We start from the raw sequence: 17308 nt of genomic DNA, 5'->3' as shown, positions 1-17308 counted from the left end.
CGTAGAGCCTGGCACTTTGAACTCGGACTTAAAGCCTCCAAATTGTAAGAATAAACTCCTGTTTGTTAAGGCCGTCCCATTTGTGGTATATTTCTGTCAAAGCGGCGCTAGGTAACCAGAACAGTAGTTAAAGAATATAATCATATTTCTTAGGCTATGTTCCAATACGCTTTTAAGGGAAAAACTTAGATTTCTGTATCTTATAGAACAGGACTTGGGGCCAAGACCTAAGAGACAATTTGAAATAGATTTTTTTTTTCCTATGAGTTCATAAGACTTTAACTTTTTAAAACAAACAGATTCCTAAGTTTTGAATATTGTATATCTAGCTTGACTGTAGAAAGCTCAAATGTTAAAAGTATTTGTGTAGAAAAATCCTTGCCACTTCCTCACTTAAAGGAAAACCCTAAGTCAAAAGCAGCAGATGGATGATACAGATGCATACCAGTTTTTGTTTGTAGTTCACCACATGGAGTCTTGAGGCCTTTCTATGTATGTATTTATAGATTTCTTATGTGCGTGTGCTGTTGTGATGAGCCTCAAAGACAAGGTCAGCTTTGCAAGCCCCGCCCCGCCACTAGTCAGTAGTAGAGCCAGGATTTGAACCTAAGTCCTTCTGATATTCCTTGATATTTCTATCTCATCAGTCCTTTGATGAGAACTGTCAAGAAAGAAGATGAAAATTTCTCACTGGTGTTCCTACTAGAGTATTTTAAGTAAGTTACAGTCACTTTGTAGTTTAGGGTATGGCACTGAATCTATCATTTTTAACAAAACAAACAAATATGCTTTTGTATTTGTCTCGTTAAATGATAACTTGTCTCATTTGGTGTATGAATTAACATTCCCCTTTCTAAAAAGAAAACCCTCCCCGCATAACTTCATTGCTAAATCTGAAAATAAGAGGAGTTTCTTTAGAATTTTTGACCACTGACAAAATTATTTAGACTGCTTAGAGTAGGAAGGGAGCTCTGGTAGCATAGGGCCTAAGGCACTTGACTGCTAACCAGAAGGCTGGCGGTTCAAACCCATCAGCCACTCCTCGGAAGGAAGGTTGGGCAATCCTACTTCCGTAGTGATACTGCCTCAGAAACCCAAGGAAGGGTCGCTATGAGTCGGGGCCGACTCGACGGCAAATAACAACAACAACAACAGAGTAGGGAAGGGACCTATTGGACCCATCGAATTTAACCCATCCTGTTGTATAGAGAGGGAGCTCTGGTAGCATAGTGCCTAAAGCACTTTACTTCTGGTTCAAACCCCGTAGCCACTCCTCGGAAGGAAGGTTGGACAATCTACTTCCATAGTAATACTGCCTTGGCAACCCAAGGAGGGGTCGCTGTGAGTTGGGTCCGACTCAACAGCACATAACAACAACAACATTGTATAGAGAAGAAGCTTTGGTGGTATAGTGGTTAAAGCCTTTGACTGCTAATCAAAAGGTTAGTATCTCGAACCTACCAGCCACCCACCAGCCTATCTACCTGGGAGATAGATGAGGCAGTCTGTTTCCTTAAAAATTTACAGCCTTATCCAAATTGGTAAAGAAGTAGTAAAACTATCTCTGTTTGCAGATGATAGGATCTTATACAAAGAAAATCCCCAAAGACTCAGTGAGAAAATTAATGGAATTAATTGATAATTTCAGTAAAGTGGCAGGGTACAAGATCAACATACAAAAATCAGTTGGATTTCTTTCTAATATTTATAGAAAACTTTAACAGCTTAACAACAAAAAGATAAACAATCCAGTTTAAAAAATGGGCAGAGAACATGAACACTTTACCAAAGAACATAATGAGGCAGCTAACAAACACATGAGGAAAATGCTCTTGATCATTAGCCATTAATGACATGCAGATCACAACAACAATGGATAGGCATCTCAAGCCAGCATTAATAGGAAAGTTTTAAAAAAAACAAAACAAATATGGTGAGGGTATGGAGAGACTGGAACTCTCATACACTGTTGGTAGGATTATGGAAAACTGTATGGTGCTTTCTTAAAAAGTTGGAAATAGAAATACCATAAAATCTACCAATCCCACAACTTGGTATATTTCCTGGAGAAATAAGAGCTGTGACATGAATAGATTTATGCACACCCATGCTCATTGCAGCACTATTCACAATAGCAAAAAAATGGAAACAAACTGAATGCCCATCAGCAGAGGAATGAATCAACAAACTATGCTACGTACACATGTGGAATACTACGCAATGTTAAAGACACACATCTGCAAAACATCTCATTAAATGGATGAATTTAGCTCATTATGTTGAGTGAAGTTAGTCAATCACAAAAGGACCAACATGAGACCACTATTGTAAAAAGTCAAGAAAAGAGATTCAGAAAAAAAGAAATATTCTTCTGATGGTAACCAGGGGTGGGTTGGGAAGGGGGAGTACACCACTAACTGTTGTTGTTATGTGCCGTCGAGTCGGCCCCGACTCATAGCGACCCCTCCTTGGGTTTCCAAGGCAGTATCACTACGGAAGTAGGATTGTCCAACCTTCCTTCCGAGGAGTGGCTGGTGGGTTTGAACCGCCAGCCTTCTGGTTAGCAGTCAAGTGCTTTAGCCACTATGCTACCAGACACCACTAACTAGAGTAGACATATACTAACTTGAATGAAGGGGAAAAAAAGAACACCCTATTTAAAAAAAGAAAAAAAGGAAATTTTAGTTAACAAAATAAAAGATTGCAGAATCAGGTCAGTGTGGAGGGTGGGGTGGGGATTTACAGTCTTGGTAACCATATGGGGTAGTCGTATCTGCCCTAAAGGGTTGCTGTGAGTTGGAATTGACTTGATGGCAGTGGGTTTGGTTGTTTAGAGAGGAAATGGATCGGGAGAAGTTAGATGAATTAACCAAGGGCACAGGACCAGGATGAATGGAGCCAGGCTTGGAACCCAGGGCAAACTCCTCCTAGTCTAGCATGTCATATTTTTCTTTAGATTTATTGAAATGTATCTCCTGGTTAAAGAGTTACCTTGCTTTAGAAAACAAATGTCAACTCACAATTGGAAGTTGATTTCCATAGCTAATGCTTAACAAGAACTACTCTCTTCTCTTTTGTCTATGCTTGTGCCCTATCATCCCCCAAATTCTTTATATAGAGAGAATTTCTCTTTCTAGTCACCTGGGACAAGATTCCATTGTGAAAATAGAATCCAGTTTTAAAAATTTGTCTACCAATGAAATTTTACTCCATTTTCCAAAGGTACTACATACAAAGTGAATATATTTGACATGTTGGAGAAACTACATTTATCCAAGGATATTTATTGGGGATATAATAGTAGTAATGGCTGCTTTCTGCTTCCCAGAGGCAAGGTATGTCCTTGTGGCAGAACTTTCTAGCATCACTTCCCACTCCTGGTAATCCAGATGCTTGGTTACTAGGAGCTGGCAAGAAATGAGAATAAGCTTGTGGTTTTTAGGAGGTAAAAGTGTGAAGAGCTAGGAAATTAGCACATATTAGGCCATTACATTGTGCCTAAAACTCTCTTTTAAACTAGCCTCAAGCCCATATTTTGGGAGCTCTGGTGGTGTAGTTCCTAAGGCATTTGACTGGTAACTTCGTTTGAACCCACCAGCCACTCCTTGGAAGGAAGATTGGGCAATCTGCTTCTGTGGAGATAACTGCCTTGGAACCCAAGGAGGGGTCGCTATGAGTCGCAGTCGACTCAGCAGCAGTGCATTTGGTTTTTGGTTTGGCCCATATTTTGATATATGAAACATTGCATAGTGATAGTTATCCTAATGTGAAAATTTAAATTCATTGGATTTCCAGCTGAAACTCAGATTATGTATATCTACATCTTAAATAAATGATTTCACCAAAGATGTAGAGCCTTTTCTGTAATTTGGAAGGGAAAAAGCAGAGGAACGTGAACTGCCGCCTTCCTAAAAGGCACATGATGGGTGAAATCATTTGCACTGTGTGTTGAAGCAGAAGCAGAGGCCAATAGCTGGTGTTGGAGGCAGTAACTGAATAAGGAGTAGTCTAATTATGTTTCCGGAGCTATGGTGTTCAGTGACCTTCCCAGAGGGTGATGTAGCATGTAGAGTTTTCCACTTACTTGACAGGGAAATGGAATTTTTTTTCCACTTTGAGAAATATAAAAAGCTATTAATGGACGTCAGGAACTGTGATCAAGCGTGACAGTAGCCACTTGTGTTTTTAAAATTCAGTGCTGGTTTTCACTGCTGGGTGACTTACATGTAAGCTGGCCAGGTTCTTGCAGGTCTGTCCTAGCAGCTGTTCACGGCAGGTCTCAGATCATAGACATCTCCCTCTTGGGAAGGGCTGAGGGCTGCACCTGGGGCACTGACGTGACAGCCTTTGTTCTGGCACCAGCCGCCTTGGGCATTTCATACAGTTGTGTTTGGTTCCTCTGTGACTAATATGGACTAGAGGTTGAAGGGCTTTTCTCTGGCTAAAATGTCATGATGCCTTTTCTTTTATTTGGTAATTGAACCTAATTATTTTTTCTGGAAACATTTTTACTATTTCCAGCAATGCTGTAACTGACTCCATGCTCATGTTATCATGATCTGATAACATATCTTGTTATCTCTCCCCATATATATTACCTATATGTTGTTGATATTTTCACCTGTGCTGAATGAGAAGAAAAATGATACGTAGGCTTTCCTTCTTCACAGGTGTTTTTTTTTTCTTCCCATTTATTTATTTTGTTGTCATTGAGAATATACACAACACTACATACACGAGTTCAACAATTTCTACATGTACAATTTAGTGACGTTGATTGTATTCTTCAAGTTGTGCAACCATTCTCATCCTCTTTTTCTGAGTTATTCCTCCCTCATTAACATAAACACATTGCCTCTTAAGGTTCCCATCTAATCTTTGATGTTCTGTTCTCAGTTTGATCCTATATAGATAGATTATAAAAGTGTACAGGGCTCAAGGCAGAAATTCTTTACTAGTCAAGCTAAGCTATTGTTTGGTTTTAATAAGATTTCAGGGGATATTTTTGGTTTAAAGTTTAAAGATTATTTCAAGACAATAGTTTCAGGGATTCTTCCACCCTCCTTGGCTGTAGAACCGTCTTCTTACTGACTTTGATTGACCAGACTCTTTAAAATTGGTAGGACAAGGGATAGCTTAAGAACTTGAGCATGTGACTTTTAACAACATTTTGTTTAAATTTTATTGTAATTGAGGACTGTGGTCTTAGGAGCTCTGTGGGCACAGTGGTTGAAGGAAGTACTGGGCTGTTTACCAAAAGGTTGGCTGTTTGAACCTACCAGGCACTCCATGGGAGAAAGATGGGCAGTACTGCTCTATCCAAGAGGGTTGCCTTGAGTGGGAATTAATTAGATGGCAGTGTTTTTTTTTTTTTTTTTTTTTTTAATTCTCGTTATGAAGGGATTTTTAAAAATCTCCATTTAGCAGAAAGTTTTAGCATGTATAATAGGATAGCATCTGTATCAGTAATTGCCTCTATTGTGGAATTCTCCAACTAAAAATTTAATGTAATTTTATTAAACGTTTAGATTCTAGCTATGATGGGTACAAAGGTGAATTAAATGTTTATCCTGCCTGTAAGGGGCCTAATAGGATGTAGGCTACATAATAGAGTTTAAGTCACGGCTAGTGCCATATTATAATATTGGCAAGTGACAGTCCATGTTGTAACAACCATTTGTCACTTCCTGTATTCCATGACAGGGAATCTTAGTTTTCTTTTTTCAGTCCCAGTTTTTTTTTCTGTGCGCTATTTAAAATTTTGTATGCTAAAGTCTTAACCTCCCCAATTTTTTTTTTTAATTGTGATTTGGGTGAAGATTTACAGAGCAAATTCACTTTCTATACAGCAGTTCACATATACCTTGTCTCATGTCATTGACCACAGTTTACCACAATGCAAGAGCTCGTCTCCCACCTCCTCCCCACAGTTGCCTCTTCCCAGTGTCCATCCCTCCATGCGCTCTGCCCCCTGAGCTGTCTCCTTGTGCATAAGCAGCCCTTACTCTGGTAGCGCAGTGCCTAAGGCACTTGACTGCTAACCAGAAGGCTGGCGGTTCAAACCCACCAGCCACTCCTTGGAAGGAAGATGAGGCAATCTACTTCCGCAGTGATACTGCCTTGGAAACCCAAGGAGGGGTCTCTATGAGTCGGGTCGACTAGACGGCATATAACAACAACAACAACAACTTCTCCCATGATTGTTCTCTCCAAGGAGTGTATCTACTTGAGGTAAATGTTCAACTCATATGCCTGTCTTTTGTTTGGCTGGAAACCACAGGTGTGGGTTCAATTCCAGACCTGAAGGGCAGCTAGGGGCCATAGTCTCAGTGGTTCCACCAGGCTCTATCAGACTAGCAAACCTGGTTAACCCCCCAAAACTTTTTATTAGTTATTGAAGCTGTACTGGTTGGTTAGACTAGAATGAAATCCATTGAGTGTACTTGTCTGCATGTCACAGCTTTGGTCTTAATGGAAATAAAAGCAGAGCAGGTTATAAGTCAGCAGTTTTTGATGCCTTAGTGAGATTCTTCTAAAGTTTCTGAACTTGTATTTCAGATTGCATCCAAGTATGATCATCAGGCAGAAGAAGATCTTCGAAACTGGATAGAAGAGGTGACAGGCATGAGCATCGGCACCAACTTTCAGCTGGGCTTAAAAGACGGCATCATCCTCTGCGAGTAAGTTCTGGGCTTGATATGTCTCTTCTCCATAGGCATCTGTCTCCCCCTCCTTCTCTATCCAGTGTATCAAACCTAGATACTCTGCTAATGCTTTTAATGCTTTTCTTTACTGATGTTAAAGGGGCCGCATTTACATTCCAGTCTGCTTCTGTGTGACATATAAATAAGGTATCATTTGTATTTTTCTTTTCAGACTCATAAACAAACTGCAGCCAGGTTCAGTGAAGAAGGTTAACGAGTCGTCGTTAAACTGGCCCCAGGTAATAGCCAAACCAGCCATGTCTTGTTCTATTTGGGTGCTCTTTATGCAGTGAAAACTAGATCCCATTTTTAAAAGGAAACATTTAAGAATAAATTTGTGTAGATGGCTATCCTGTTTTTTCACCATGTTATTTTCAATATTTCCATAATTACTCATGAAATTCTATAAGGAGTTTTCCTACATTTAGTCTGTCTGCTTTCAGAAAGGATTTGAAACAGCTTAACAGAGAAATAAACCTAGACCATAAAGACAAGTGAGGAGAAAAGAAAGGAATTTAACATAGCAACTATACTACAGTGGTACACAGAAGCTGTAGGTTGTTGTATTGAGCATAGTATTAGCTTATGAATGTGTATGACTAAGTAAAATTGGATAGTTTTCATTATGTGTTTTTAGATATGAGAGAATGAACAATTTATTAACCACATTTATTTTAAAATTAAAACACATTTATTAATGGCTAGAAATTATATACTTTTTAACAAAGAAAATTCTAGGCTGGGATGGCCCTGGCACACAGTTTTTTTAAAACATTTAAGGGAAATTTTGCATTTCAGAGTTGAAAAAACTGGGCTGCTTAAAAATATTAGCAAGACCATTACATGATCCACAATGAGATTATTCTCTTTTTCCAGAGGGAGTTGGGCTTGGTATGATCTGGTCAAGAATTCTTGCCAAGTAGCTCTGGTAGCATAGTGCCTAAGACACTTGACTGCTAATCAGAATGCTGGCGGTTCAAACCCACTAGCTATTCCTCTGAAGGAAGGTTGGGCAATCTACTTCTGTAGTGATATTGCTGCCTTGGAGACCCAAGGAGAGGTTGCTATGAGTCGGATCAGACTTGATGGCAGTGAGTTTGGTTTGGTTTTTTGGTTTTAGTTTTCTACCTGGCATCTTATAATTAACTAGTCATGAAGATAAAATTCTTTTTTTTTTTAAATTATGATTTGGGTGAAAATATACAGAGCAAATTCATTTTCCATACAGCAATTCATACACATTTTATTTCATGGCATTGACTGCAATTTAGAAATTTTTGATATTATAAATGTCAGTATATAGCTCCAAAAGTTACACAACTGTTTTCCTTTATAGTTGGAGAATATTGGCAACTTTATTAAAGCTATTCAAGCTTATGGCATGAAGCCACATGACATATTTGAAGCAAATGATCTCTTTGAGAATGGAAACATGACTCAGGTTCAGACTACGCTGGTGGCTCTAGCAGGTCTGGTACGTATATGTCTTTAATGGCTAGTTTTACAGAAATCCCTACCATATTAATGATGAGTTGTGTTCTTGTTTTCCCATGTCCTATGGGGGCTCAGACCAGGTAAGAAGGGGCCTATTTCCTACCTAATTATTTGCTTTATGGAAAGGTTATTGGTATTAGCTGCCTTATACTAAATACCATAATTAGAACACTCACATGTCAGAATTTCCTCTGTTACCAAATAGCATTAATGCTTTCATGTCTGAATTGTTTTCTGTTTTGAATTTTTTTATATACCATATATTTTCAGTAATAGAAGGCATGCTGAAATCAAAGGGAAAAATTTTTTTTTTTTTTTTTGAGGTAATAATTTTGATACAATTATGTGGGACACATATGTCCCATGTAGACTTTGGTGGTAGGACTGGTGAGGTGAGGCCCATTTCTTCAGATTCACACAATTAACACAGATCCCTACCAGGTAGTAGTAGATATTACAACTGATACAGCAGCTTCCCAAAAAACCTGAGAGACTGAAAATGTTAGTGGCAATGTGTGTGCCATGGGTCACTAAAGGGTGAAATATGTTTTCACCTCTAGTTTGGGTCTTAACCTAATGAAACATTACTTTATGTTCAGTATAGTTTCTTTGTTGTTACTTTTGTAAATGTCTGTTACCAAATTCTCCATCTAAGTGTAACTTTTAGTGTGCCTGTTTCTGTCTAGGCTAAGACAAAAGGATTTCATACAACCATTGACATTGGTGTTAAATATGCAGAAAAACAAACAAGACGTTTTGATGAAGGAAAACTAAAAGCTGGCCAAAGTGTGATTGGCTTGCAGGTAAGTTGTAGTGTTGCATATTCAATTTATTTATTTAATGCCATTAATTCTTTTTTTTTTTTTTTTAAATGCTGTTAATTCTTGCCATTCAAATTATTAACTCTTTGATAAATAAGGAATAGATGTTGTTATGTGCCATCGAGTCGGACCCAACTCACAGCGACCCCTCCTTGGGTTTCTGAGGAGGTATCACTATGGAAGTAGATTGCCCAACCTTCTTTCCCAGGAGTGGCTGGTGGGTTTGAACCGCCAGCCTTCTGGTTAGCAGTCAAATGCCTTAGGCACTACGCCACCAGAGCTCCTATGTGAAAATGATAAACAAGAGATTGAGAAGATATATAAAGGGAAAAAGGTTATAAATAACTGGTAAGGTTGTTCCTAATTTATGAATGCACATGCATTTATGATGTGTGTTTTTGTATTTACATGTATGTATTATATCTGTAGATATGTGCATATGGTAAAAGAGCTAGAAGGCCACACAATGAATGTGTAGATGGTAAAATTACAGTGATTTTTTTTTTTTGCATGCCTTGTTACTTTTGTATGTTTTCTGAATGTTCTCCAATGAATAGGTTTTACTTTAGTAATAAATATTAATAAATCTTGCTTTTAAAGAATAAAGACCAACAGTAGAAATGTGTCCACAACCAGTAGAACAAGGTGTACTGACCGGTCTTGCAGCCATATTGTTCTAAGTGGGAATGTTAAGTTAATTATTGTCCCTCTGCTTGAGGTTTTACTCTGGCTGAGTTCAGATTCCACATTCTGCTTGTCTCCATTTCTGTTTGGTGACATGAGAGTGTGAGGAATAAAATGTAGTTCTTTTTCCTTGAAAATGTTGATGACTGTGATGAAGCTTGAAGAAGCCCTTATTGGGCTCCCAGAGAACACACCTGACATGTGCTTTCACATTTCATACAAAACAAAAGAAATCAAATGTGTGGGTGTGGAGTCTATCCCAACGCTTAACAACTCTGTGACAGAGTTGAACTGCCCCATAGGTTTTTCTAAGGGTGTAATATTTAGGAAACAGGCTGCCACATCTTTCCGTTGAGGAGTGGCTGATGAGTTCAAACCACTGACCTTTCAGTTTAACCACTGCACCTCTGGGCTCCTTATGCAAAACATAGCAAAGTAGAAAGACATAATTTCCTGGCCCATGATTGCTTCTGTCCCTATAAGTGGCTGATGCCTGTGTCCCTTCATTTGCTTATCTGTACTACAGAGAGTAGAGGAAAGAGTCGTGGAAGAAAATTATTCCTAATTCTGCCACCCTAATAACTTTTTGGATTGTCCATTCATCTTATTATATGTGCATGTTTATATATAGTTTATGCTTTGAGGTTTTACTTCTAGTAAATTTTTTGAAATTATACTTTTAAAAGAAAAAAATTTGTGAAAGTATAAAGAAGATTTTGTATCTAGTTGACTGGAATCGCAGCATAAGAAGGAAGTTGTTACTTGCACCTTGTAGTGGTAGAGGATGGTGGGAATCTTTTTAGTAAAATAAATTCAGTGACACTTTCTGTGTTGGTGACTTCTGGTAATTAGTGTTAATGTTATTTTTAACTTAAAAGATGGGAACCAACAAATGTGCCAGCCAGGCAGGTATGACAGCATATGGGACAAGGAGGCATCTTTATGATCCCAAAATGCAAACTGACAAACCTTTTGACCAGACCACGATCAGTCTGCAGATGGGCACTAATAAAGGAGCAAGCCAGGTAAGCAATGCCTTTTTATATGGGTAGCCAAGAATACAAAGGGGCTCTTTTGAATTTGTGCTTTGCTTATTTTGATTAACTAAGTTCAAAGTAGGTATTTTTTTGTATAATTCATTTAGAGTATATTCCTTCAGGAAAATAGATTTTGCTGAGGAAGCAAAAGAATCCAAAGACTTTTTTCTATAGAAACAGAAGTAGGCATGGTTCATGTTTTTTTTTTTTTTCCTTTATGGCAGTTAGAACAGCTGGCCTTTCTGACTACCCAGAAGAAAAAGGATGTTTCTTACAATACTCTTGCTCCAGATCCAAGTAAAGATTGCTCATTTGAATGCTTGACTAGATTTTTTTTTTTAGGATCCCTTAATTAAGCTGGCAGTGTTATACCAAGATCTATTTATCTAGCATTCCTATTAAAATTTTGAAAGAAACTTTGCATTTCCATTAAATGTATGGATACATATAGATGGAAAATGCAACATGGTGAAAATGCCAGTATCCTAAGACCACATCCAAGGTGGAAGGACTTTTTGTTTTGCTTTGTTAAAAATAAATCACCACCCAAATCCATTAAGTGGGGAAGAGAATGTTTGTTTAATAAATGGTGCTGGCAAAACTGGAGATCCATTTGCAGAAAAATGAAACAAGATCTGTACCTCACACCACACACAAAAACAAACTCCAGATGGATCAAAGACTTAAATGTGAAACCTAGAACTATATAATTTCTCAAGGAAAATTTAGGCTCAAACTTAAGGGCCCTAATATTTGGTATAAATAGACTACCAAGCATAATTCAAAATGCACCAACAGCAGAAGAGAAGCCAGATGATTGGGACCTTCTAAAAATTAAATGTTTATGTGCTTCCAAAGACTTCTCCAAAAGAGTCAAAAGAGAACCTACAGATTGGGAAAAAATATTTGGTAATAACATATCTGACAAGGGACTTATCTCTAGAATTTATAGAACACTCCAACACCTCAATAACAGAAAGACAAACAATCCAGTTAAAAAATGGGCAGAAGACATGAATAGACACTTCACCACGGAGGATATTCAAGCGGCCAACAAACATATGAAGAAATGCTCACGATCATTAGCTATTAGAGAGATGCAAATCAAAACAACAATGAGATACCATCTTGCTCCAGCACTAGTATCAAAGTTCAACAAGACAGAAAATAACAAATGCTGGCGAGGTTGTGGAGAAATTGGGACTCTCATACACTGCTGGTGGGACTGTAAAATGGTACAACCATTGTGGAAAGCAGTATGGCGATTCCTTCAAAAGTTGGAAATACAAATACCATTTGACCCAGCCATCCCATTACTAGGTATATACCCTAAAGAAGTGAGAGCCATAACAAGAACAGATATATGCACGCCGATGTTCATCGCAGCACTATTTACAATAGCCAAAACTTGGAAACAACCTAGATGTCCAACAACTGAGGAATGGATAACCAAACTTTGGTACATTCACACAATGGAATACTATGCAACACTAAAGAATAATGTAGAATCTGCAAAACACCGCATAACGTGGATGAACTTGGAGGACATTATGCTGAGCGAAATAAGTCAGTCACAAAAGGACAAATATTGTATTAGTCCGTTATTGTAAAAGTTAAGGAAATGTTTATATATTGGAGGACATTTTCTTTGTTGGTTACCAGGGGTGGGAGGGAAGGGGAGGGAATGCTGTTAGATAGATAGAGATAAATATTGATTTGGGTGAAGAGAAGGGCAATGTACCAAATGTGAGTGACCAATATAGCAGCATTGAGGATGAGAAAGACAGAGAGAGTTACATTGGCAGTACAAACAACAAATATGAACCCCTTTGCAAATACAATACTGAGTTGTTAATGAAAGCAAACATGGGTATAGGGACGGATAGATGGGTGAACAAGCTAAACAATTATGTATGTCTAAATGGAGAGTGTATCCAAGATCATATACAGGGTTGGTAGACAATGGGCCTCTCAGGGTGCAGAAGAGTATGAAGGGATGGACACTGGGAGGAGGTAACTATGGGGAGGAAGTGGGAGGGGAGCTGCTGCATTGTAAATTTTGGTCAATGACATGAGACAAAGTATATGTGAACTGCTGTATGAAAAGTGAATTTACTCTGTAAATCTTCACCCAAATCCTAATTTAAAAAAAAAATGAAAAAAATAAATAAATAAATCACCAGCATTGCAAGAAGAGATTCTGATAACTATTTGAGGGTAGACTTCACATACCCAACAGAAGTCTGGATAAAGCTTGACAAATCTTTTCTGCTATTATTTGCCCTTTATGGAACACACCCTGCCACATACAGCATTGTATCTCTCATAGCTTTCACTAACATTTGCTCTTTTACCAACTTTAAGTCTGAAAGGGCTTGACATCCTAAGTGGAGAAATGAGGTACCAGCTACTGTGCTCTGTAGAGAGGAGTAGCTGTTCTGAAGTAGCTGGCTTTCTGTGTCTTGGGGCCTTTTGAGACTTAGGTTCTTAAAGACTACTCAACATACTTTTTGTTGAATGTATTATAAGCTTTTGAATTTGGTAACCTGGTGGGAAATGTATTTGATAAAAGGAAGCATTCAGCGGCAAATTTAGGTGTGCCAGTATTATGTTGCTACATTCTTTATGTTTAATTCTCTCATAAATGCAAAGTAAGTAGTAATATCTCAATTTTGCATATAAGGAAACTGAAAGTGAGTTAACTTGCTTGAGGCTGCAAAGCAAATTTATAGCAAAACAAGGATTTGAAGGATAGTCTGACCTAGCTTCGTAAGGGTGATTTGGGACCAGCCTGAACTAAATTAAAATTATTGTATTAATGTTTACTTTCAATAAAATATCCACAAGAATAGATTTTAGTTTCTGATGTAATTGTTATGCTTTGTTCTAATACTAGGCGGGGATGTTAGCACCAGGTACCAGAAGAGACATCTATGATCAGAAGCTAACATTACAACCAGTGGACAACTCGACAATTTCTCTACAGATGGGTACCAACAAAGTTGCTTCCCAGAAAGGAATGAGCGTGTATGGGCTTGGGCGGCAAGTATATGATCCCAAATACTGTGCTGCCCCCACAGAACCTGTCATTCACAATGGAAGCCAAGGAACAGGAACAAATGGGTCGGAAATCAGTGATAGTGATTATCAGGCAGAGTACCCAGATGAATATCATGGCGAGTACCAAGATGACTATCCCAGAGATTACCAATATGGCGACCAAGGCATTGATTATTAGATTCACACAGAGGAGCTCAGTATTTAGTCCATTGTTTTTATTCCGTGAGAACCAAGCTAGCCTTGAGTAATTTTTATCTTGTCTTCCTAAAACACTATTATGCTTATTATACCTAAAAGAAATATTGCCTTACATACATTCCTTTTTCCTTTTTCTGCCTCTTCCCTAAATAGTTGCCTTTTAGTGCTGTAACAGTTAAATCCTACAGCATAACCAATAACTCATGTATGACGTAAAAAGGAATACTGTGAAAGGGGAGTACTCTTGTACAGCCAGTTCTTTTATTAAAGATCTATGCATTTTTACAATCTTCTACTTAAACTGGTATTTTCAAAGAATAGAATTTTTTTTTTACCGTTTAGTATCTGGTTTCTACATGGAAGACTAAACTCATGCTTATAGCTAAATGTGGTCTTTGCCAACTAAATCTGAGATTTTAGAAATTTACATATCAATGTTTCTATAGTATTGTTTGCTAATTTTTAAATAAAGTCATGATCAGTGTGCATTTGTGATGATATGTGTACTCATTCTCTTACCTTTGCTGACAGATCTTTTCAGAGTGGGGTTTCTTACGGAGCGTGTACAAAATCGGCCTACAGGCATTTAGGTCTGGGGGTGCATTTGCTCTTCCTGTTTGTGCCAATGTATCAATATAGAATTGCTCTGTTTCCTACACTGTATTTATTGCTGCATTTCTCAGCATAAACTTATCCCATTGTATTTTTTATAAATAAATATTTTTTTTGAACATTCATATGAACCACAGGCTGATTATTTTATGGCTAACTTCCAGATAGGTACATTCAGATTTTAAAAAATTTTTAAAAGGTACTCATCCCCAGGTACTTAATTTTATTTGATCCTGACAACACCCCTGTTCTATGCTTGAGGAAACTGAGGCTTAGAAAAGTGAAGGAATTTGTCCATTCCACGTAGTAAAGACAGCCAGGATTCAGACTATCATCTGAACCTTGTTTTTTCCACTGTGACTCTGCTACACTAAATTCACCTTAAATACAACTTAGAATAAGTTTGAAATCATCTTTAGGAATACTGGCTTTTGTAGTCATTTCTAGTGTGAATGAATGTCTAATAAACCTACTGAGTTAGGAATAGGGTGTGCTATGTATGATAATAAACTAGGGCATGCAGTTATGAAGTGTCAACAAAACCTAACCTTCAGTTAGGACATAGAAAAGGTTAGGCAAATAACAGGTAAGTGTTGTAACTTCAAAAGTCTGGTCACAAAGAGGAAATTAATAACTCACTTTCTGACACTTTCTCAGTCGAGTGATTTTTTATGATTGGATTGGCTCTACTAGGCCATGGATGGGAGTGAAAATATGCTGGTTGCCAAGGCAGATAGCGAGGACATACATAGGGTCTGATGAACGCACAAAAGCTCTACTTGTTCATCATTCGACGGTGACTAAACTTAGGCCGACTCATTGCAACCTGTGTATAACAGAACAAAAGTTTGGTTTTTTGTGTGTGCAGTTCTGTGCCATCATCATAATCCTTGTTGTGTTTGAGTTCATTGTTATAGCCACAGTGTCAGTCCATCTTGTTGAGGGCCTTCCTCTTTTCATTGACCATCTACCAAACAGTATGTCCTTCTCCAGGGACTAATCCCTCCTAATGCTATCCAAAATCTGTGAAGTCTCGCCATCCTCACTTTCCCCCCTCACACACACACACAGTGTAACAGCTCTCTTCCCACTTCCCACTGTAGTTAACTCTTCCCTGTGTCCTTCTTTCTTATGTATTCCTGCCCCCTCAAACTATCTTCCTGTGCAATACTGCCCTTCTGTTCTCCCATGATTGATGGTTCTAAGGAGTGTATTTACCTCATGTAAATGTTCACTCTATGCTTGTCTATTGTTTGGCTGGAAGCCATGAGAGTAAAACCTGAAGGGTAACTAGGGGTCATAGTCTCAGGGGTCTCACCAGGCTCTATTAGACCAGTAAACCTGGTCTTTTTTTATGATTTTGAGTTTTGTTTACATTGTTCTCCCACTCTATCTAGGATCTTCTACACTCATCCCTTTCTGAGTGATTGTTGCCATTCTCACTTCCAAGGGGCATTCTGGCTGTCCTTCCTCCAAGACGCATTTGTCTCTGGTGTATTCAGTATCCTTTGCTAACACCATAGTTCAAATGCATCAATTATTTGGTCTTCCTTATTCATGGTCCATCTTTCACATGCATATGAGGTGACTGAATATACCATGGGTTGGGTCAGGCATACTGATTTTGTGAAACCTGCTTTGTTAATCCCTTTCCTAACACTACAGGAGCTAAATTTTGATTGCATGGCACTGTTTAAGAAAAATGTTCTTGTTTTTACATTTGTTAAAGGTAGACTTGAGCTGGCACACTATTTCCAGTATCTTCTTGGAAGGGTGGCTTATGGCAGTCATATCTGACAGTATTTGCTCTGCAGATAAGCCAAGTGGATCCTCCAGTTGGTTGCTGCCTGCCATCCAACCAGCCCCAACTCATGGCAACCCCCTACACAATGGGATAGGGCGTCGTGATCCATAGGGTTTCTAGTTAGGTACAGGTGTAATTCTGTCTACCTTTCCATCTAACTGGGAAGTGCTGACAATTAATACATTAAATGTTTCTCTTTGTTTAAAACTTTTAAAAGGAAAAGCCCCAATCAGGAGACCTGTCCCTAGCATCTGAATCTATATATCTGGGGAGAGAGTCCACCCTCAAGTATTTTAAAAAATCTTTCTCCAGGCACTCTTCATAACGGGCTATGTGGTTGTGTGGTGGCCTAGTGCTTTTAACAAAGTCAGTCATAACTGGTTAAACTTCTGCCTCCATTTTATATTATGCCCAGTTTAGATGGTAGTTTTGGTTAGACTTCAGACTTAATCATTTTTCTTGTCACTAAATCTAAGGATTGTACTTTGAAAAGTGAATGGCTAAATTAGTGTGAAAATTGAAGTACTTGTATTTCCAGGATTGGATGAGTAAAGTTCTGCTGGGTTCTAGAGCAACATCCTAGAGCTTTTTGCTAATCAAAAAAAGGTTTGTTTGTGGGTTGTGAGTGGTGGAGCATTCTGTTTGTTGGTGCTCTGAAATAAGCTATATGCTGTGGTTTTTATTTTTTTTTTCATTGATCCATATATTAAGAGTTTTTCTGTCCCAGTTGGTACAAAAAAAGGTTGTAAAGTTGTATCGCTCAGTACTGTAACACAGTCAGACAATAATGACAGAAACAATGAGGAAGAATAGGTCTGCCAGGCCTTATCATTTATTCTGTAAATGGCTCTTAGAAGAAGGAAACATTTCCAGGTACAAATATCTAATGGGCGA

General features: G+C 38.2%; 1 protein-coding gene across 1 annotated transcript in view; it reads left to right on the top strand.

Annotated features, from left to right (window-relative positions):
• Positions 1–13978, top strand: part of CNN3 (calponin 3) — a 35421-nt gene extending 21443 nt beyond the window's left edge. The window contains exons 2-7 of the mRNA XM_007936074.2: positions 6559–6680; positions 6877–6943; positions 8041–8178; positions 8885–9001; positions 10582–10728; positions 13637–13978. Of these exons, the coding sequence (XP_007934265.1) occupies positions 6559–6680; positions 6877–6943; positions 8041–8178; positions 8885–9001; positions 10582–10728; positions 13637–13978 (933 nt within the window). The remainder of the gene's footprint in view (positions 1–6558; positions 6681–6876; positions 6944–8040; positions 8179–8884; positions 9002–10581; positions 10729–13636) is intronic.
• The last annotated feature ends 3330 nt before the right edge of the window (positions 13979–17308 follow it).

Source organism: Orycteropus afer, unplaced genomic scaffold (genome assembly GCF_000298275.1).
Source record: "Orycteropus afer afer isolate SDZICR_OR568_19922 unplaced genomic scaffold, OryAfe1.0 scaffold00033, whole genome shotgun sequence".
NCBI lineage: Eukaryota > Metazoa > Chordata > Mammalia > Tubulidentata > Orycteropodidae > Orycteropus > Orycteropus afer.
Note: the sequence above shows the minus strand (reverse complement) of the source record. Positions and strands in the feature narration are given on the sequence as shown.